Source organism: Megalops cyprinoides, chromosome 2 (genome assembly GCF_013368585.1).
Source record: "Megalops cyprinoides isolate fMegCyp1 chromosome 2, fMegCyp1.pri, whole genome shotgun sequence".
In the NCBI taxonomy this organism is placed as follows: Eukaryota; Metazoa; Chordata; class Actinopteri; order Elopiformes; family Megalopidae; genus Megalops; species Megalops cyprinoides.
In genome coordinates, this window is record NC_050584.1 from 637,659 (window position 1) to 660,695 (window position 23,037).

Consider the following 23,037-nt stretch of genomic DNA (forward strand, 5'->3'; position numbering starts at 1 on the left):
GAGGACTCCGGTCATGTGACAACAAAATTATATAACTATTGGGGGAAGAAAGTTGTTTTTCAACGCTTTTCTGACTTCTCGCCACATGGTCCGCGGAAATTACATAAAAACGTGGGGGGTGGGCACAATCAGGCTGAGCCAGTCAGGGATTAATATAATACAAAGGTATGTTCTCCATGCGAGGAGTGAACCTTGAATGGCATGTAACCTATTTTACTCATTCTGTCTCCTTGAGAGTGACGTTACAAAGATGACCTGTTGTGGAAAAAGTCAAATTTGTGCTGCGGTTTTGATGGCTAACTGGTACAAAACCAAACAAGCTATCCTAAATAGAAGTGTAGAATGGACCAGTGTAGCGTGAAGGTGACAATGATTGACACTCTAATTTAATTTTTTTTTTTTTAATTTTGGGGCCACGCACCATGTGATAGTGAACATATGTGGTAAAATGTGACATGTAAACGAAGTCCAGGGGTTTTACAACCTAAAAGGAATGTTGCAGGGGTCCTTATGACATCTTGGAAAGAAATCCGAATTTCTTTCTTAAACTAGTTACATCATTCCTGGAATATACTTTCCATAGGACAGACTTTTGAGAGTAACGGTCATTTAACAGGGATGTCCAACGCTCATCTTACATTTTATGATACAGACTGATTCATGGAAACATGAAGACCTCTGTCGTGTTTTATGAGCCTCAGCCTGCTTTGAAATAGTGAATATTTGGAGGCTGGTGAAAAACTCGCAGTACAATATGTGACGTAACAAGGAATTGCGATATTGGCTTGGTTTAAAAACAGCTGAGGTCTTTCCCCATATGTTTAAAATATTGTCTTTAAAAGATGACAGAGTACTAAAATAGAGGGGCCAGAGTTCAAGTTTAAACCCTCAATCCAGAGAAAATCCTGAGTAACATACTGTACAAGATGTAAATTATGAGAATATCAAATAAGTCAGTAAAGTAATAAAACACATTGGCACCCGATTAAGTACTTCATGACCAAAATTAATCTTAAAATGAAAAAAGGCAAAGCCAAACATACACCAGATGTTATTAGATTAAATAATCCTGTTTAATGTGTCAGTGGTCAATGACCAAAAATATCAACAGTAAAATACCTTGCCAGCAGAAAAAAGGGCAAACGTTAAATGGAAAGTGTTTCATATTCTGATGACATGGCCAGTGGCTGACAAGGTTGAAGAGAGATTTCAGTGAGGTTGACACAAATAAGCACAGCTATCCTGACAAAACCTGTCAGTTTACCATTACAAATCAAAATCCATTTTATCATAAGGAAAGGTCAATAACACTACACTTTTAAAGTCATAGCAGAGAGTAGTATAGTAGTAAATTGAGGATTGATCATGCATAACATGAACCAACAGCTCAGATGCAAAGAACGTGAACACAAAATGGCTAATCTAGGTTCTGTTCGTAACCTACAGTACATAATATGGGATGGTCATTTTTCTGCCAGGTCACAAAGTGATACTGTGTAATTACCGTAGCACTATATTGCTACACTGCGCTATATTGCCAAGTAAAGTGGAATACAGCAGATAATGTATTGTATAGCATATAATGTAATCTGTATTCTCAGTGAGTGTCATATAGTTCATCCCACGAATCCCATGGTTTAAAACAATGCGGAAAAGAATTTGATAAGATGAACTCACACAGTCCAACCAATTTGTGGGAGGTCTGCGTTCTAATTGGTGACAGAAACATTGCAGTTGTATGAAATGCTGTTGAATTACTCCTCATCTTAGACATGTCTCCAGGTCTTTAATACAATGGATAACTACATGGAATTAATAATACACTATTCATTATTTGTGTAACACTCAAACAATTCTCACGTTACTATAGTGAGCTATGATTTAAAGTTGTCTCTTTGAACGTTCAGGCTATCAAGGAGCAGGATTAAACATTATGGTCTATAGTAAGTTGATACTTACTCAGACACCAAAGGAGAGGTGAATGAACTAATAAAATGGTAAACATCAAATCTCCAAGTCTCACAGTTTTACAATACAGCATGTGGGGAAAAAACAACCGGAATCAGATTCTGTTTTTGTCACAACCAGTTTGTGATGAAGCCTGAGGCCCTGTGTTGAACTGGATCATGCACACTGTTTTAATTAAATGCAGGATCAGAGTGTATATGTGTATATGCCTGTGAGTTTGTAGGAGAACTTGGGTGTTGGCACAGCTGGCCAAAATGAAACCTCCCCACTCTGACACCCCCAAAGAAAAGTATCCTTAAAAAGGCCATCAGCCATAATGTTTTCGTCATTGCTTCAAACCGTGTCACAGAAACCTCCTACATTTACATTTATTCATTTGGCAGACGCTTTTATCCAAAGCAACTTACATAGGTTACAGTTCTTTACAATGTTATCCATTTATACAGCTGGATATTTACTGAGGTAGTTAAGTACCTTGCCCGAGGGTACAGCAGCAGTGTCCCAGCTAGGATCGAACCGGCAACCTGTCAATTACGAGTCCTGTTCCTTAACCACTATGCTACACTGCTGCCCTACACTGCCTCCTAGAGACATGTGTACTGCTTGTTGCAAGCACTAGGTAGGAAACAAAATTGCTTGAGGATGTGTTTCCTTATGTTTCCTTCTTTTCTTGCTCCAGCAAAATGGCTAATTAGTTAACTAGCTACGTCTTTACATACAGAGGACATTTATAGAAATGTGGTAACGAATGAATTGTGTAATGATGTGACGGAAAATCACTTATCCAGAACTTTCTCCGACATGGTCCACCGATGGTGGAATGAACTTCCATGCTTTATCCGTTCTGCTGAGTCTGTCACTATGTTCAAGAAACATCTGAAGACACAGCTCTTCCACTCTCACCCAAGCACCTGAAACACTACTACCTAAAGGAATTTCTCATGTCTCAAAACTGTTTCCTACTAATCTATAAAAAAGTAATTAATGGTTTAACTCACTTATCTCATTATCTCTACCAGCTAGCTTGTACCGTGTCTGACCAACCATTGAAACCTAGTCATGCAGCACTTTAATATTGTTGACTCCTTTTACTTGTATTGTGCTTGTACTCTACCTAATTTGTAAATCGCTTTGGATAAAAGCGTCTGCCGAATGATGAAAACATAAATGTGTAATATTGGGCATCTCTAATGAACGCAGACATTGTGTATTCTGAACTATGATGTGCAATCTCAACGTGACTCACTTTGGCCCCCATCTGGCCATCTGAAAAACATGCAGCTTTAGTGTTCTCATCTGTAATACCCAATCTCAGAGGGTACAAGTTATGTCAAGCAGATGTCTTAACAGCAGCATGTAAATGATATTTCGCAAAGCAGCATTTTGGCCACTAAGGATTAACAGCAGAAGCTGTCCAGTTCAACATGTCATGCAAGTATAAAACCCCCACTCTCACACAAGCTAGCCTCCTGAATGGAGAAATAAAAAGCCCCGCTGTAAAAAGCAGTACTTTACAGGGAAAGTTCTCTGATGCCGTAGATGCCAAGAATTATCTTTATTAGCTCCTTGTGAACATGTCAATTTGCAGTTTCAAAGTGGTAACATTTAGAAAGACAGTGAAAAGACAGAAAACTAAAATTAAGGTCACTCTAAGAGCTTTATCCAACGGGGATCAAACCAGCAACCTTTCGGTTACGAGTCCTGTGCCTTAACCACTATGCTACACTGCCGCCCCCTTCACAAAAGAAAACCTGAAGCTAGAGAAATTCTGCCTGGAGGAGTAGTCCAAAAACCCTTTAGGAGTGCCAGAAACTCACAAAACACTCAGGGTAATATATGCCAATCTCTCAGTGTCCAGTTCACCAATTAAAGCAAAGACTGGTATCATTAAGAAAAATAAAAAAAAATGGGAATATAAATAAAATGATGGTCTCAGTTTTGGAAAATCAGCTGAGGATGGCTTTTACCACTCAGTTTTGACAAGCAGATACTGCCATAGAAGATACCATGCACACTGAAAAAATAAAACATGTAAATCTTTTTATTATCAAAAATTTAGTTGCACAAAGAAAGTAGTGACATATCTACTGTACATGGGTGCCAAATGAAATTAAACACATCAATAACATTCATACAGTACAAGCTATTCAAAGACAAAGAAACCTATGGTGAAAACAACAGCAATAAGAATGACTGGACAGAAGAATGTATTGGTACAGTATAATGCCATCTGCATTACAGAACAGGTCAAACAGATATTTGTGGTTCATTACAGGGGCACTCCAGTCAGAATATTTATTAATTATTAATTAGAATATTAATTAATGTTTTAGATGTACAATATGGAATATTTCCTTTATGACTGAGAATAACACATTGAAAGCAGACATTACTGGGCAGACCCCCCTTCCTACTGCTGATGTAACTAATTGGTGCAGGTCTCATATTGATCAAATGCACCAAACAGGTTGTATACTTACATCATCCCAGTCAGCAGATATACTCTTTTTCTGAAATATTTCTGATACTGGATTACGCCTCACCCCTTCCCACTGTACTATACAAGATATGACAGTGTGGATTTTGTGTCCATTTAGGCTTGTGGAAGTCAGCAACCTAAACCAAGATTAACTTTAAATGTTGGTATAAATGTGGTTTTTAAAAGTTAATACTGATATTCTCCGCATGGCAGGCATTAAAGTTGCTCACAAAAGTACCCTGTTAAAACAACATGGTTTGCATTAAGTTTTAGCAGTGTTACATGTCTTGTGAGGCTGCTAATTAGTGTGAAAGACCTGGACCATAATATGGACCAGCTACTTTTCTGTTACTTCAGTCCATAGAGATAATGAACACACAAGCTGGCTTACACAATTCGTACAAAGATGTTTTGAGTTAACTCTGCGAGACAGCCAATCACAAGGTCCATGCATCTAAAGTGAAGTCAAGCCTTCTACCATAAAGCACTGTGTGACCTAACAGACTGAGGCAATCTCACCAAGCAGATTTTTTCTATTAAGAACCCAACGGCCAAAAAGTCACGTAACCCAAGCAGGTACTGCAGCTGAAGATGCAACATGTTGTTCTTTCTAGACTTTCACCAGAAATGAGATATAACGTTTGTTGAAGGTACATGCACAGAAACTCTCCCACTTCCCATTCAGGGAACAACTGGGCAAATGTCTTGAGATGCACCACTTAGGAGTCCCCTAGAATAACGGTGATGAATACAACATGCAGGAGCAAGGTCTGTTGCTGTTTTTTCTGTTGTTCTTTGTTCATGTGTATGAAAGAGCAAGTGATTATGTCTTCTGCTCCTTTGCCTTGGGAGAGAACATGGCATGGTATGGTCTCCGTCTCCTCATACGCTGGTCTGGTTTGTGATCCTCTTTAATGTAACCTGGAGGAAGAGACTGAAATGTCTGATAACATATTTTTGCTGGATGGAAAAAACAAACCAGTCCAGGACAAGTCATACAAAACTCTGGCTGGCTGAGTTACCTCTCTCCACGCAGGTCTGTGTGGAGGGGAAGCCCACCTCCCAGAAGTTCTCCGGGGTGGAGGGTGGGATGTATCTGAAGCGGTGCCGTGAGCAGGCCGACAGCTTCTTTTGCCGCTCCGCGTCCGGGAGATCCGCATAGTACTGAAACACAAAGCACATGGCTTGGGTCACCCCAGGACCACTAGTCCTGTAAGCACTAATCAAGAATCATTTGTGTAGCACTTTTCATCAGGTCTCTCAGCAAAAGACTGACAGGGTAGCATAAAGCACCTGCCTATATCACAGCAACTGCCCAGCTTTTTTCGCACACAGATGTGTGTATAAACAGAACATGCTAAAAACACAAAGCAAAACAAGAAACGATACATTGGCTTACCAGGTTAGATACTGCAGTGTGTGAGGTGGGCAGGAGTGTGGTGTAGTGGGCACATAAGCAAAAGGTTGCTGGTTCAGTTCCCCACTAGGGCACCACTGTTGTACTTTTGGACAAGGTACTTACCCCAAAACTGCCTCAATAAATATCCTGTTGTATAAATGGATAAAATAGTAAATGGATAAAGTAGTAAGTCGCTCTGGATAAGAGCTGCAATCTCCCATCTCACTGAAAGATGACTAATTTCTCATTCTGAAGTGGCTGATTCATAAATTTAATTTTTACAACAGTTTAAGACAAAGTGAAGGCCTCCATTAATATTTAAATCTCTGTAAATATCTGCATTTTTCTATGATGCATTTGCCCCCCCAAGAACTGGAGTTTCCTGGGCTGTTTTGGTAGCTTAAGAATTTGATTTGCAGATGCACTTACATGACAATTTTTATGTTATCCCCTTATACAGCCAGGTATTTATTGAACTAATCTGGGCTTAGTGCCATGCCCAAGGGTACATCAACAGTGCCCCACCAGGGAACTGAACATATAACCTTTTGGTTACAAACCCTGCTACTTAACACAGTATTGTACACCACAATGCTATACCACAATAAAAGAGAGCCAGGGTGGTACATCCAGACAGCAAGGGAATGAGTACTGATTCACTCACAATTTCACACTCCTTGCATGTGTGGCCCTTCAGTTTCCTCCTTTCATCTTTCTTGCGTACAACCTCCACGTGAGCAAAGGACGCGTTTTTTCTGGAGAATGAAAAGGAGACCAGACTGGTTCAGTTGAACTGCATTCTGCTGTATGATGGGATGAGGAGCTAAAGTCACACATTCAGGGTCCTGACAGAGATGGGGAATGGCAGTCTCACCTTTCAGTGTGATCCACTTGGGATTTCACAAAGGCCTGATTTGGAGGAGTCTGGCTTTTGTCATCAGCCACTGATGCGGGGAACACAGGAAGGCAAACGATGAAAAGACAATACAATTTAAACCAGCATAATGGTACTGCTGAAGGGCACCTGAAGGGTACTGAGAATTATTGGTAGGTTTCTGGTAGGTTAATATAAAGTATTTCTTAGAGAATGTAATGTTTAGGATCAGGGATTCGAATAGTTGGTCTTAGTATGTGGCACCCATCCTTACTGTTGACAGGTTCCTCTTCCTCCTCCACTGCTTCATGAGGCTCTTCCTCCTGCTCAAGGTCTGACTCTTCTTCCTGCAGGCAGGACTCATACTCCCCATAGGCACTTCTATCAAAGATCTCCGCCAAGCTGTCATTGGCTCCCTGACCAATGCCTGGGAGGAGGTAATCAGAGGTGTACCTTCAAAACGAAGATTCCCTATGAGGCACTTCTTTTATTCTTTCTGCTAACTTATTGTCAACAACTTCTTTATATAATTCATCATGCATAACCCAACAAGTAGAGGACTGTTAAGTCAATGTTAGGGTATGATGCTAAATAATAAATTCCCATAAATGAGCAACACAATTTCCCTATTAAAGGGAATGAGTTAAATAAGCAATGCAATTTTGCTACTAAATTTAACAGCATAACTGTGTGTTGGGTATGTTTTGCTGAAACTGTATCAAAGCTAAGAGCAGTTGTAAATCTAAACTTTAATGCATTAACTTCCCACTAAAACAGAACAGCACCAAAAAGACTTTTCGTGACAGCATGACTACTTACAATGATCATAACAAACTATGCCAAATCAGTGCAGTGCACCTTCAGCTGAAAGTATGTTGGAGTTGATATTGCTTATACTACACTGCTTTTAGTATTATTGCTGCAATACTGTAGACAGTTAAAACTGTATTATGACTATTATAATACTGCACACTTTAATTGCCTGTGAATGGCTGCATGAATTGTTGTCATTGATACAGTAGCTAAGCAAGAGAAGTGACAATACCACAAATTTAAAAGGAAATGTCATCTTAACTAAATGGATGAGTAGAGGACATTTGATCTGATTCAACAGAACCTGATGCACCAGCTATACTGCACCAACCCAACATTCTTCCAAAACACTCTCATGATCTTATCATACGTGACCACAGTGAGGTAACTGTCTTACAGTTATGCCTTTAACTCGTAAAGTGAGAGAGAGAGGGAGGGAAAAAAAAAAACTTTGTGGTAGGGCACACAATATTCAGACCAGAAGAAGTCAATGCACAGGACAATTAGAATGGCTGGTAGTGTATCTGCTACAGTCTAATTTCTCCGTGTTTTATCCACGTGAGTATGCCTCTATAGACATAGAGAGTACTGATGCCAGGGTTATCATGACCCACTGTGTCTCGTACCCTTGAGGAGCATGCTGCGGCTGACAAAGGTGCAGTCCATATCCACGGTCTCACCCTCTGGCCTGGCAGCATCCACCTGAGGAGGGACAAACACACAGCGTCTGTCCAGGGAAAATGCATGCCCAGATGACTCATGACCTGCAATACCATGTCTGACAGCAGTGGGAGCTAAATGGCCCCGAAACATGTGACAGCAGTGTGGCACTGTGGTAAGAACCAGGGCTTATAACCAAAAGATTGCTGGTTCAGTTCCACACTAGGACACTGCTGTTGTACCCTCAGTAAATATCCATCTAAAATGATTAAAACTGTAACCTACTGCACCTACTGTTGCTCTGGATAAGAGCGTCTGCTAAATGACAATAACGTAATGTAACATGTCAGTTTATGGATCAGTCTGAACCCAATAGATTTTAATAGATTTGTGCTGACAAGGAGGAATTAGAAAATGATTCTGATGTGACCCTACCTCAGAGTAAGTGGGGCTGTCTGTCACATACTTGGAGAGAGGAACCCCTTGGTCCAAGTTCCAGGTCTGGTTGTCTATGACAGGAGGCTTGCCTTCATGCAAGAAAGCACACAGATAACACATAGATTACAATACATTTACATATATACATTTATAAGGTTGATAACTTATTAGCCTAAAGACATTTACACAGTGAAAAGATGAAGTTAACTCTTTTTGGAACAGGAATGATCAAATTGCAGTGTCAAAATTCTCTGAGAACACAACAGCAAGAAACCTCAGAGAGAAGAGCCAAATCATTACAACTTGTTGGAACTGGTCAAGACCTGATAACAAGTTAACACTAGACAAGCACAAGACATAAAATTATTCCATATAATCCCCCACCTATAACCTGAGTAGAACACACCCATATGTATCGCTTGCACCACGAAACACTAAGAAGCACAGAGAAGATCTGTATTTCTGTGTGTGCACCTATACTTAAATACAGGAACTCATGCAATAAGGGTAAGGGTGGAAATCTTTTCTTTACTCCTCCCACCTGAAAATGTAACTTTCTTCATTCTTAAATAGGCATCCAGGAGATGTAATGTGAGTGTGCAGCTAAAGACAGTTTTCCAGCAGTATTGGGCAAAAGTGCTGATTAAGTGATTTTCAGCTGAACTGTGTGACCAGAGTCCGGAACAGGAATGATTGCATAATCTCTCCCCCGCGGAGAGCCTGTCACATCATCCTTAAATGACAGCTACTGGGGACTTTAAAAAAAACAAAAAAAACAAATTCAATTATTTTTTTTCTCTATTATCAGGTAGCTACAATTAAACTCTTGAATGTCCTGCATTTTTAAATTTCTACCCTCCCAGGTAGAACACAAAATGTAGGTAAAAGTTAGCAACCTGCTTACTACTTTCTCCAGTAATGACAGGAAAATAGCTTTGTAATCAAGACTTCCCTGCTTTTTGTTCATTCCAAAGTGCAGCTAGAGTCTGCACACCTTTTCTCTACAAAACTGTGTGTGTGTGTGTGTGTGTTGGGCGTAAGCTGCAGTGTGCTTGCTGGGCTTGCTGACACTTGAGAGACAATGCATGTCTGTTATTGGCTTTTCCCAGGTGCAAGGGGCAGCTCTGCGCACTGCTCAGTCTGCTTCATTGCTCCACAAAAAAAGTCCCTTCAGTCTGGGGCGTATACCTCCCTCTCTCAAGTCAAGACATGATTTGAGAGACAGTTAATTGTATTCAAAAAATGATCAGGGAGCGCTAAACTGTTAAGCACTACAATGTGCAGCCAGTGTTGGGCTAAGGGTTCTAGACTAGAAGGTGGTGGGCTTCAATCACTTGCAGGGTAGTGTAGTAGTACCTGTACTTTGGACAGAGCCATAGTGAATTCAGTGATTTAAAGGCTACTTTGCTGAGCAGGGAAATAATGTCATGTAACTTAACATCAAATGCCTGGTTGAGCAATAATGCCCTAGTTTGTGTCCATGCCCCTGGCTTTTCCTATATGGTTCCTGTCAAACCGCATTCCCGAAAAAGTAATCCCCCGGGGATTTTAGTGAGGGCACAGTACCATCCTGATCCTGTGGGGGGCTCCTCTTCACCCGAGCACAGGGGTTGAGCTGCAGTACAGAGGTCTGCTCCAATTCTTTACCCGTGACCCGGGTCCTCTTTCTGATTGGCTCCTGAGCATCTGCTGTCTGTTGGACCAATCATATCAATTTTAAGTGCAGGGAAAACCCCGAGCAAGCAGAATATTAACATTATATAAAAGGAATTTCTTCTTAAAACAAATGTCTTTTTTAAAATAAGAACCTGAGAACAGCACACTCTGAACATGAACATCAGAACCATACACAGATCTGAGGCCAGATTATCTCTGTCCAGCGGGCCACTTCATTATCCTCTTTAAAACCTGAGGCATAAAAAGATCTATTTGTTAAGTATGAGAGTGTAAAAAAAAAAAAAAAACAAAAACTCACAGTGAATCACAAAACAAAAAAGCAAAAATCACAACTCTGGTCCTTTTATGTTCACAAGGGGAAACTGTGACCTACCATGTCGAACAGGGTCTTGCCATGGGGGGGTGTAGATGGCAGTTTGAAGACAGTAGGGTGCTGCGGCTGGTCCTGGCCACTCAGGGACCTACAGATGGCATCCTTCAGGTAGGGGTCATCCTGGCAATCTGTGCCTGGGAAGCAGCTGCCATTGTAGGCCTTCTGCAGGGTCAGGGGGGACCTGTGGGTGTCTTTTTGAAACTCTGGCAGCACGGTCTGCCTCAGCCCGTCTTTAAGCGGGGCACTGCTCTCCCCATGGGGTTGGCGCCCGCCCAACACTCGGTCTGACAAGTCCAGCGGCTTATCCGCAGTATTGTCGTCTATACCGTTGTCCGATTTCTTCCTCTTCCCACTCTCCAACCCCTGCCGCCTTGCAGTGGACTGCTCCTGGACTCCGGCTGCTCCCAGCTTCTCCCCGTTCAGAAAGGGGTGTCCATTGGAGGCGCACGTTTTCATAGGCGCAATGCGGGGGATACCCTCTGTGGGGGGGCGGAGTCGCTCCAAGGGGCCAAGTTTAATGCCTCGGAAGATGGGGGGTGGCCCATTCTCTGTGGTCTCTGTGTGTTTGAATGGCGTCCCAGATCTTCCAAACACTGGGGAGGTTTCTCGATGCTGCAACCATTTCCTGTCCATAGAGAAATCAGGAGATGTCAAGGATTTCCTTGGGAAAGAGACATCAGTTTTTATGTGGTGTAAGAATACAGTGGCACAGTAGGAAAAAAACCCAACTTTCTAAAACTTTATCTCCTTATTTCTTAAATTTTATTAACCATTTCCTTATTTCCTTTCTTTATTTAAATAAGTACACAGTATCTTCCTCTTCCTCAGAGTTGTACATGTACACAAAATTTATGTACATCTTTCTGTTTTATGTTAGATGTTTTATGTTATGATAGATGAAATTTATGTTCATCTATCCGTTTTATTCTCCCATGGAAATTTTCCACAATTCCTGGATTAATTCAGCGTATATAAGCTGAAATGGTACACTGGCACCTGAGTTTGTGAAGTGCGAGGCGTAACAGTAATATTTGCCCTCCTGAGCATAAGACAGTCTTTCTCCATTTACTGTTCAGTGCTGGGTTACACAAGCACTGAGGATTAGGCAATAGCCAATGAAATATAACCAAACAATGTAATGTTTTTAATAACAAAAAACAGCAATTTTCTGTACAGTATGTTTCCTGTAGAACCACAGATCCGAGCTGCAAGAGAGCCCTGAAATAAGGAGGATAAAACTCAAGAGATGTGAGTGCCCAGCTGCAAATACACACTGGACAGAAGCGGAAGATAACGGATTGATTACCGCTGTACGCAAACAGTTACCACAACAAACCAACAAAAACATAACTTGAGAGAAAATAGCTAGGCAGCTTAATAAAAACAGTTCATGTCTTTGTGTGTCTTGAGATTGTTAAGTTTAAGTACTTTATATCCTCACAAAGCTGCATGACCAGTAGGCAGAACTGTATGGCTGCTAAAACTCTGCAGAATCAACACAGTGGGATTGGCCTTTTTCCGCCTGTGTACTGCATCAGCCCCAAATTTCCTAATATTGCAATGGTTCTTGCATAATGTATATCAGACCTGAACCCCCCAATTCAGTAGTGGATATCCCAATACTTCAGTTGCAGTCACTCACTTGAAAAATTCAAGAATCATATGAACATAGACATAGAATCTTATGTGTAAAGTGACATAGAACTAGTAAAACCCTGTTCAATTCCATGGAGCAGGAATGATGAATTCTTAACATTAGTAATCATAAAACATCAGCATGCACTGTTACTACATCTGCAACTTTTACATAAGATAAATAGATAAACAAATAAATATAGATTTTCAGTATGACAAAATTCTGGTAAAAGTTCATCTAACATAGCGGAGTTCACCCTAGCCATATGGTGATATAGAATTTACATCAAGGAAAATGTGTGGTATGCAGTGTACCGGATTTTCAGCAGAAAATGTTATGTCTCCCTCAAGTACAATGGGAAAATTAAAGACAGAGCAGAGATGGGTCTTCAAAACTAAGGGACATAATCTTCTCCTTACCCATGACTGACTACTCAACAGCTGATATCTTTGGCTAACATTTACATGCTGATGCTGTGATTAGGTTTGGTGAACCAGGAATGATTTAACACACAAAATGCATTCAGATTAAGGTTAGGTAAAAAAAAAAAAGTCAGTACTGGGTGATACTGAACAGAACAGTGCCAAAACAGCATTTTTTTTTGTACCGGGGCACCCAGATAGCCTTACTAGCTAGGCAAAAATAGAGGACGAACTTGATGTTAGAAACACATGCCTGCTTGTTGGAAGCTGCAGTGGTCTTTTCTTCTGTTCAAGAGGGCATGTTGGTATTTCTCAACAGGAACATCAAACATTTGAGTCTAACTGCCTCTTCAGCTAATTTTATATTTAACTTATTTTTCAAAGTAAATGGCAGCAGTAGTTAGCCTAATAAATCTGACATGTCTATGAAGGCTACTTTTTGAAATGCTTTAACAGAAATACTCAGTTGGAGTGTAATTTGCATTTACTTTTATTATGATAAAAATTAATTTCCACGGTACTTCTGAGAACTGAGGTATGTTTTGCATCAGTATGTTGGTGCTAAAATTTTATAAAGATCATAAGCCTATATCAAATGAAGGTTTTTTTTTTGATCAGATACCATTATATTTAAAGAAAATGTTACAAGACTCTCATTTTGGAAATTCACACACTAAATAATCTACATTTGTGAAGATGTGTTAAATCTCTATTGCATAATGTGATAAGCAACCTTACCTGGAACTGACTTCATTTCCTGTTGGAGAGTCCCTGTCTTGGGTGACAGTGTTGGACTGAGAGGCCTCTATGGTGATGGAGTCTAACACGGTTTGGGACTCCTGGAGGGACAGAGCACATCAGTAAAACGTTACTAATTTGCCATCTATGCCAATACACTTCTCCGAAAGAGTTCTGCTCACAGTTATCACAAACACATTTGCTTGTATCTAGTAGTATTATGAGAAAAAGTAAGTTGTGTACTGGCATTTAAAGACATGAGACATGTATTCTATTACAGTTTATTTCAGGACCTTTGCTCTGTCTATTCATATTGCCTTGAGCCAGTCTGACTTGTTCAACCAGAATATCAACAATTATAGCATCAGATATGTAGTGCAGATATTTTAAAAGAATGAAAATCTCAATATTCTCTCAGACTCTTTAATTCTACAAATCATTAATATAATCATAAAAATATATTTTAAATAAAAGGTTGAACATTTTTACTGAACGTGAGAACAGCTTTGAGTTGTGGGGTTAAATCAAAACTTGAAATTGGGTACGGACAGCCCCCTCTATACTTGACAGTCCATCTGTTATCTTCGAATCCCACTGTATATCTACAGGTTCTTATGTCATTAAATAACCATAGAACATGATAATGTTCTTAAAACAAGTATGTAGGTATGTATGTGATAATCTTAATTATGTAAAGCGTCTGTAGAAATGTTTAAAATCATGTTAAATGTTCTTATGTGGCTCCCAAATCTTAATATCTTGAAAACAATATCGGACAAGTAAAAGTATTTGATGAAAGTACATACTTTGCAACGTTATTAAGAATATTAACAGAATGAACACCTGATATGTACATAAGGTGACCTACCACCTCCTCCATTTGGCAAGTCTCTGACACCACAGTGATACCCGTTCCCCCATGTCTCTCTGTACAGCCTTCTGAAAGGTAAGACAGGTACCCACTCTATGAATGTCTCACTGATACTCTCAGCAACTTTCAATAGCACATATGCAATTCTGCTTCTCTTTCAATCTCCCCTGGGATTTAATAACTTGTCTTTAATACTATGTTAAATTTATACATGTAGGCAAGCACTGATCACTTAAGGTCACTTCAGTCACTTAAGTGCCTGCTGACCATATAAAACATGCCATCTGTGATGAAATGTCCTTACTTGTGTTCTGGGAGACATCCATCTCACATGTTTCTGCCACCAACACGCCATTGCCATGACTGCATGCATTCAACAAGGAAATACCCTTCCTGCAGTCTACAACACAAAAAGGCAAAGCATACAAAGGCAACTCAAAACGAAAGCTCTTCAACCACAGACTGAAGGATGGCTTCATCATGTTTTAACATGGCTTGTGTGTTTGAGTCTTGGAGCAGGGATTAACACAGCAGAACTGCTGGTGCTTGCACCTCTTTGCTTTGCTTTCACGGATACAGTGGACATAGCTTAATAACTATCCAGTCATGCACCTCACTGCAGGAAAACAAGTTCCTTGCTGAGAAAAACAACCCCAGCTGGGATTCTGTCTTGCAAGGTTTTGCGTCTGAGCAGCTGCTTAACCACCACAGCATGCTGCTAGCCGTTGCCCCAAACGTACCCTCCGTGGGTGGGGATCTCTGAGACAGGGGCGCAGGCTTCTCAGCGTAGCGCACAAGCTTGTTGTCTTTCCTCCGCCTCATCTTGTTGACCGTAGGCAGGAGAGGCTGCTGGACTGGGGAGTCAGGGATCACGCCCTCTTCGGGACCGGGGGACTGGGCCTGTGGGGTCCTGGACCTTGGGTGGCGGGGTTGAAAAGTCATTGTCAGAGCAGCCAGGTGGAGGTAGAAGAGGTGGAAGTGTATATACCGGGGTCTCAGCCATGCACATTCTCACCCGGAAGTACGCAGCTGCTCCACCTCCTGGATCAGTTTCTTATTCTCATCCTGGAGATTGTTCCTCTCATTCACTGACAGAGGGGACATCACATCAGTAGGACAGGTTAGATGAGAAGCATGGGAGAATATCAAACTAATGCAGTTGTCCTTATGTTAAAGTGGCAATATAGCAATACATAAGACTACAGCAGTATGACGATGTTAAATGTTATCTGAGTAAGACCAGTATTACCACATATTTAACTAGTGTACTTTAACTAGTGAGCAACTTATTGCTTCCCACTGAATACAATACATTTAGGAAATCAAAGAATCCCACTAATGTACTGACTGTGTTTTTCCAGACTATAAATCAATAAAATCAACTATTTAAAATGACACAAACTGTACCTGTGAAGTTTTACTACTGAAGTGATTTGTTATTAGGAGTAGAAAAATCACATGCTGAAGTTCACCAATTTTGTATGGTGCATTATTGTGCCTTCATCTCAGTGGTCTAGCAATGGAGCTGTCTCCATGCCAAGTGGAATACCTCAAGCTTTAGGTATGAAACCTTTGGGAAGATAACACTGTTTCATTCTTCAGGTTTATTTGTGAATAGCACAGGAGCCAGGAAACAAAGATATCATTGAGGTTCACCTTTTTAAGAATATGAAAAAAGCCATTTCCCCTTTGAGCCAGGCCAGCAGATAAAACCTGCCTTGGCCAGCCCACATTTATCTATAAGCTCATTGTGCTGTGTGCTGAGAGAAAGAGATCTAGTTTCTGCTTTTGCCTTCAAGAGTTTGAGAGCACACGTGTGTGTGTGTGTGTGTGTGTGTGTGTGTGTGTGTGTGTGTGTGTGTGTGTGTGTGTGTGTGTGTGTGAGAGAGAGAGAGAGAGAGAGAGAGAGAGAGAGACAGACAGACAGACTAGGGGGAGATCTGTAGCCCCTTAGAGATGCAAGAACTGATTACATTTTTCAGATGTTTTGCTATTCAATGCAAGCGGTTTGCTCATACTGTGCTGCTCCTGAAGGTACATCATACAGTTACCATGCTGCTGTAACAACTTTCAGTTTCAGAGATGCACTTCACTAAAGCTAATATTATGATGTTGTTCTTCTCTTTGCTATACTGTCTCTCATTGCGAATCAATCACAGCACCTGCCTATTTTATTACAACACTCATGATAACAGAAGTTGGAGAGACAGGGCACTTCAGCACTCAGAGGGGGAGTTCACAGCAAAAATCTAGTCCAGTATCTGCTTGTTTTTATATGTTACTGATCCTCTCAATAAATGACACACTGCTGTTGAAGCAAGATTTAAAAAACTGATTTGGATAGGTACTTAGGCAAAGTTATAAATGCTACACAAATTGTAACTGCGCATGATGCTGGGTTTATACAAATTTTGTAAATCATCATCAAACAGCTAATAATATGTGCATATCCACTAGAAAAAATGGGAAGAGGTCCCTTCAGAGTCTGTCAGATTGCTTACAGATGATAGCTAATGCCAAGTAATTCATTTCCTCTAAAGAGGGAGGAGCAAATCTCTGCTGGCATAAAGTAGGGTGACGTAAAGCTCATCATAGTGGCGTGGCTCTGTCAAGATATCAAACGATAGGTAATCAGGTATGGGAAAGTGTAATTGCAGCTTAAATGGTACAGCGGTACGGTCAGTCATTAAACAGCAGACAGGAGTAAGAGAGGAGGACTCACTGAGCTCAGTTATGAGGCGCAGGTTCTGCTGCCGCACATTCTCAAACTCCACCTGCTTCTTTCTCATGTGCTCCTCGGTCACAGCGCACCGGTCACACAGCCCTGCCCGCAGCCTGTGGGGGGAGAGAGAGAGAGAGACCCGGCCCACTGCATCAGCTCAGACTCATCTCAGATTTATTCCGTCTGCGTTCCAACCCAATCAGTAAAATGCAACCGCTTTGAACACAAAAAAAAAAGTATCTTCAACAGGTTCTTTACCGAAGATGTTGAGATTACATAAGTAATTCAGAATGACATTAGACAATAGACTGACACTACACAATTGGTGACCAAACATGATAATTGATGGGTGTGTGTTTTCTCATGGGATTTAACTGAGAGGTGCTTTTAAATTTCTTATAATGCTGTGTAAGATACTTATGATATCTCTAATGACTACAATACACTGGATATAATTCCTGATGCTACCCACTGCAAAACAGATGGTTTAGTAGTTTATGTATACTGCCACTCTTTGCTTTGCTGTTTGCAGCAAGCCAATGAAAGCCAAGTGAAAACCATGGATACAGAGCTCTAAAAGGAGTGTGAGAATGGGCAGTGCATAACTGTTGGCTGCTGATGCTTCACCGTAAACAGGGATTGGGGTTTGAGAGTGTACAAACCCCTTTGATTTTTCAATCTGTCAAGTGCTGACATGGTCTGAACACTCCCCACTTTGAGTATATGCAGCAGTAGCTAAAAGGCAGATAGCTGCTTTTATATTCATGAGAAACCGAACAGTGTCTGTGGGGTTTACCTGTCCTCCAGCACTTTTACATTGTCCTGCAGGGCTTTTTGGTGCTCCCGTAGCTGCTGGTTCTTGCTGTAGAACTCCTCCAACCTCTGGGCATCCCTGTGGAGGGGGGCTATGAAGGTAACCATGGTGTGTGACCTGCCACGGTCCGAATCATTACTGCCTTTTTTTCCTGTTAAAGTATCACTGTGAAAGAAGCCTTTGTGAGCCTTGGTATCAGCTCTGACACACGAAACCCGCCACTCTGAGGGAGAGTCAATGGGGAACGGCCACTTTCACTTAAGCTCATTAAATCAACAATGACATGCTTGTGTAATGAACACAGAAAACTGTAATTACATTCTTTGGAATTACATTCTAGATGTCACAACAGACTAGCAAAGATTAATATTGTCTCCTTAGCTTAAATCATGAATCACAGGAATGGCTGTGGATGATGACTCCTTGGTCCATTGTGCAGTTTTTGGGAAGAATTCACATCCATGACCACAAGCTGTTGGTACTAAAATAACTGAAAAATTTTCAAGACTTTGATATGTTAGCTCTCTTTGGAGATAAAATATCAAAAGCCTAAGATCACTCACTTCACCACTTCCTCAGATGGCCACATTCCTTGGTCCCAGTATCTTTTATTGAATACTAAAACACTAATACTAAAGCTAAGGCAGGCTGAGGTACGTCTGTCAGAGGTAAATGTAACAGGAGTTATTCTCTTTGAAATTGACAGATACATCTTTATCCAGCCATTGGCCAATTTGCTTAAACTAAATCATTTAAAGCATACTTTATATGTGCGAGTGTGTGCGTGTGAGTGTGCATGCATGTGTGCAATTCAAGAAGGAAACAGAAGTTTAAAGGCAAACTTGCCAGTGCAACATGAATATAGAGCAGGGAACTACACTTACAAACAGCGCTCCTTCTTCAACTTGTTAATTTTCACTTGCAGTCCTACACACCGTCCATGAAACATCAACAAAAAAAGTTATTTTTCAGTGTGAACAATGAATAGAACAACTTTTTTTCACAAATGATTGCAGCATTAAATATTTCAATTATTTCTCTGAATTTATGAAGGTTCTTGAGAATGTAGGCAAAAATTTAAGTTCAGATTATTTAATATCAGTACACGTACAGGTTTAAAGTGAATACTGCCTGATGTCTCCTTTCTCAAGACCAGGCTACACATGGAACAAACTGAACCAGCAGTTTCCCCACCATGTTATTCCTGTGAAACATCTACTGACATGCAGAGGCACAGCTGATGTCTGATTCACTCACTCGGCTCTCTTTTAATGGACAACTCATGATAGGCGTTCCCCTTAACTGAGACAACTGGTATATTACTATTGAAGAACAGAACAATGCTAAATTTGTCTGCATGTTATGCCATTCCAGACATCTGCATTGCTGCAAAGACCTGCTTCTGCTTCTTCATTTATCAAGCTGAATCAAACAAATTTGAATGTCATATGTGTCATATCAACTTGATTCATAAACAGAGATTTTCTGACCAAAGTACCAAGACAAGACAACCACAATGCATAAAATTCCCATGTTCACATGTCTAGCGCTGTAACTCGATCTGGCACTGAAAGGCCGTGAATGTCATTGTGACAAGAGGAGTGGAGGTAAATAATGTGGAAAGATGGGCTCTGCTGGCCACTGAAATACTCTAAGGAACCTTTCTTTATCTCGGGGAGCCCATTAGGCCCCTGCGAGTAGCTAGTGTCCTGTCAAGCAGACCTGACATGTAACCGAATAACAACAGGGGGAGTTTCTGAAAAAGAAAAACTGTTCCTTTTTCACCGAGTCAATTAGGCAGCTGCAATTAAACCCCCAATAAAGTGCACTTTAATCTGGGTCCACACCCAGGCAGAGGAATGAGCAGGGGAAACAATGCCACTCCTGTGCTGACAGGCACTCTCGGGTGGAACAGCAGCAACCTGAGCTCGGGCAAGGCCAGGCAGCCCGGGCAACCATGCTGCTGCCTGTAACTCCATCTGCTCCCCTGTCACCATGAAGGATGGTAGAGAGAGGCGGACAGAGAAAGAGAGATTTGTTTCTTTGAGCAGCAGTTTGGAGTGATACAATGTTGTGGCCAACTGTATAATCTAACAGGTGTCTGCTTACTGGCAGATGTAGCTACTTACACATAAATTAACAAAGCACCAGTACTGGACACCTTTGCTATCTAGACTACAGTTCTGTTCTTTCCCTCAGCACTTTGGGGAAAAGGCCAATAAGCATTCCCTTTTTGAGTCACTGAAAAAAACCCACAAAGTAGATGCTTCAGATCAGATTTGATAATATGACTCATTTCCAAATGTGTGGGTGGTCATTGGTCATGTTCTGTAGCAGGAGAGAAGGAGCTCCTTGGCCTGGAGGCACTACTGTGGTCTGTGGTGATGTCTGTGTTGATGGGTGGGGTGGGTTTGGGGTACGTGCCTTGCACCTCAGAGTCGTGGCACTCCTTCAGTCGCACCCAGAGTTCTTTGAAGAGGTCACCGGGGGTCTCTGTGGGGACGCCAGAGCTGGGGCTCCCACCACTCACCCCCAAACTGTTCATTGCCTTGACCCCTGTGTTTATCTCTCTGTCTGTGTCTGCCCTTCCTCCTGCTGGGATATCACATGGCTGGCCCGCCCTGGACCTCCAGACAGCTTTGCTATCTAGAAAAGTAAGTTAAGAGTGAGAGAGAGTGAGCAAGGACACAGCAACCTGACGACTAAAAAAAGGTTGACAGACCCTCATTCTGTGATTGGAAAAATACAATAAAGGGGATTGAGGGGCTTTTGATTGACATGAGCGACAATACCCACTACTCTGTGAGCAAATTTGCTTAAATTGGTCAGCTAACTCATACAATCTGTATGGATATCTAAGACATGCAGACTGAAACCAGCTTCATAACATTAATGACACTCAATAGGTGCTCCTTAAAATTCTACTCAATGTAAACATTATATAATACAAAAATCCTGTGTGACACTGTATCAAAAACAAACATTTTCAGCCCAGATGCAACTGAAGATAAACATTGATGGAGAAAAACTGCAACTTTTATAATAAATACACAATAAACATTATACAAATCACTACTGGGGCATGCATCAAGTGTTTGGAAAGATTATTGTGACTTTTTTTATTTATATTATTTTTAGTCTAAAGCTATGAAATTGGAGGAAGTGGTTTAAAAAACAAACACAGAAACACAAATTTGTCCATTCACCACTAATAAAAACAGAAATTGATCAAAATATCAAACATTTATCTACGACATCCACACACATGCACGGATGCACAGACAGTAAAATGATGTGGTGAGAGTAACACGCAGCTTGGTTGAAAAAAAGAAACACAAACAGGCAGTACACCCATCTGTCACACATTTACATTTCACTCCGAATACACAGCTCTGCACAAGTGTTTGGCTACGACATATTCCTGCACAGCACAAACAGCAGTAAGCTCTCTCGCTCCCCTTCCAAATATTCTCCAATAACAGTGGAACTTGTTCCTGCTCCAGGATATTCAAACACAAAAGTGCTTTGCTCTGGAAGATTGCCAACTACTCTTCCGTGGGAAAATACAGCATGGCAACAACTGACAACCGTACAAAAGTTACAGTGCACCACCTGCAACGTGATGCGTAAAAAAAAAACACATGCAAAAGAGGAAGCAGCAGTGCTCCATGAACGGTCCCTTGTAGACGTGGGATTTATTAGCAGTCTACTCTCTCAGCTGAGAATGAGCTACCCAGCCCTCACCCCCTGCCCCCTAAAAAAGCAATGACACTCAATGAACATTCTGCACGTGTTTATTTATTTTCACGAGCATCCGTGAGGAAACCTTGTATTATTAATAAATGAAATGTTGCTGCACTTATAAGTTTTTCCCACCCATCGCTGAGGGGACAGGACCCCTCTGGGCATGACTTCCTTGAGGTATGCGGTGCACATGGTGATCTCCGTCACAGACTGGGCCATCAAAATATCAAGGTGCCCTCAAATCTCACTGCTATTTTCACAAAGGAAGATCATGGTTGTTCAGGCGCACACACGTGTCTTCCACAAAACAAGCTTATTTATTTCCTCGCTTCCTCTCAGTCTGTGCTGACTGCTGTCTGAGGACCACTTCAATTAAGCGTCTTTCTGATACAGACACAAGTAAACTGGGTTGGGTTTAAACAGTTTATTTATCTATTAGACAAACTGGCTTTAACTACACGCGTCAGTGCTTTTAGTTTTGGTGCTCAGCACTGAGGCTGGTGTTCCAGATGCAAAGTGGCATAGCCTCACACTGGAGAGTTACTCACAAAAAGGGAGACGTGATCAAGCTTGCCTTCATTCCTTTCTCTCCCACTGCTGGTATCACTGGGTGAATGGTGGATAACCACTACCCAGATGTTGAAAGATATCTTCTTTGCTTACTTTACAACTAAGCAACATTGTATTTCAGTAATAATCTCCCTCATCCATGTTACTTTTTCAAAAAAAAATATACCCTTCATTTTCTAAATGTTTAAAAAGTACATTAATGCATCTATCCATATAACAACTGAGATTATACTAGAACTCTGTTAGGTAGTATAAATTAATACATTTGCAAATATAGAATGAGTCAAATTCAGAAAAAAAAAAAAAACAATACAATCCCACTTTAAAACTGAGCCAAAACAAAAGTCACCTCCACTCACCCTGTTAGGAGCAGTACCTGATTTAACTCTTAATGTGGTCAAAACTTTCAACCCCCAGGTGAAACAGATTCTCTCTTCACCCAATCAAACAGTCCCATGGACCACTGCAGACAGAGGAGAGAGAGAGAGAGGTGACTGCAAGAGGACAGCTTCCAGACTATGCAGCTCAGCTCTCCTGCTCCAGAGTATATAATGTGCAACAGATAACCTAATATGCCTTTCATCTAACTGGCTGGGCAGGTTTTTACATTCCCTGGGACCTGAGATCATACCAGAATTTGTTGGCATAGGTAGCTGGACAGACCGGTTTTCCCTTCAAATAAAAACCGGTCCCGCCAGTCTGTTTCTTCAAAGGAAGGAGAGGGAGGAGGAGGGCATGTAGTGGCTCAGCACAGCACTTCACTGCTCTCACACACACACACACATACACAAACACACACATACACACACCCCCCTACTACTGGCACTGGAGCTCAGGAG

At 41.2% G+C, this 23,037-nt stretch overlaps 1 protein-coding gene across 1 annotated transcript; it reads right to left on the reverse strand.

Moving 5' to 3' along the window:
- Positions 1–5,188: 5,188 nt before the first annotated feature.
- Positions 5,189–22,698, reverse strand: rbbp8 (retinoblastoma binding protein 8). The gene is made up of 20 exons (XM_036522674.1): positions 22,558–22,698; positions 20,309–20,530; positions 18,769–18,811; positions 17,867–17,962; positions 17,071–17,183; positions 15,364–15,436; positions 15,089–15,264; positions 14,653–14,748; positions 14,255–14,416; positions 14,027–14,079; positions 13,478–13,578; positions 10,682–11,306; positions 10,198–10,324; positions 8,629–8,720; positions 8,160–8,235; positions 6,995–7,147; positions 6,721–6,790; positions 6,511–6,601; positions 5,470–5,611; positions 5,189–5,368 (listed from the first exon to the last, which is right to left on the reverse strand). Exons 2-20 carry the CDS (start codon positions 20,427–20,429, stop codon positions 5,271–5,273), a joined length of 2,508 nt encoding a protein of 835 aa, XP_036378567.1. The 5' UTR covers positions 20,430–20,530; positions 22,558–22,698; the 3' UTR covers positions 5,189–5,270.
- Between the last annotated feature and the right edge of the window lie 339 nt (positions 22,699–23,037).

Excerpts from the sequence above, each read along its gene's own strand:
- rbbp8 (XM_036522674.1), bottom strand. The coding sequence starts at position 20,429 with ATGAACAGTTTGGGGGTGAGTGGTGGGAGCCCCAGCTCTGGCGTCCCC. Across the intron at positions 14,417-14,652 it reads GGATGTCTCCCAGAACACAA|AAGGCTGTACAGAGAGACAT; the intron begins GTAAGGACATTT and ends CTTACCTTTCAG. Across the intron at positions 7,148-8,159 it reads CCGCAGCATGCTCCTCAAGG|GCATTGGTCAGGGAGCCAAT; the intron begins GTACGAGACACA and ends ACCTCCTCCCAG.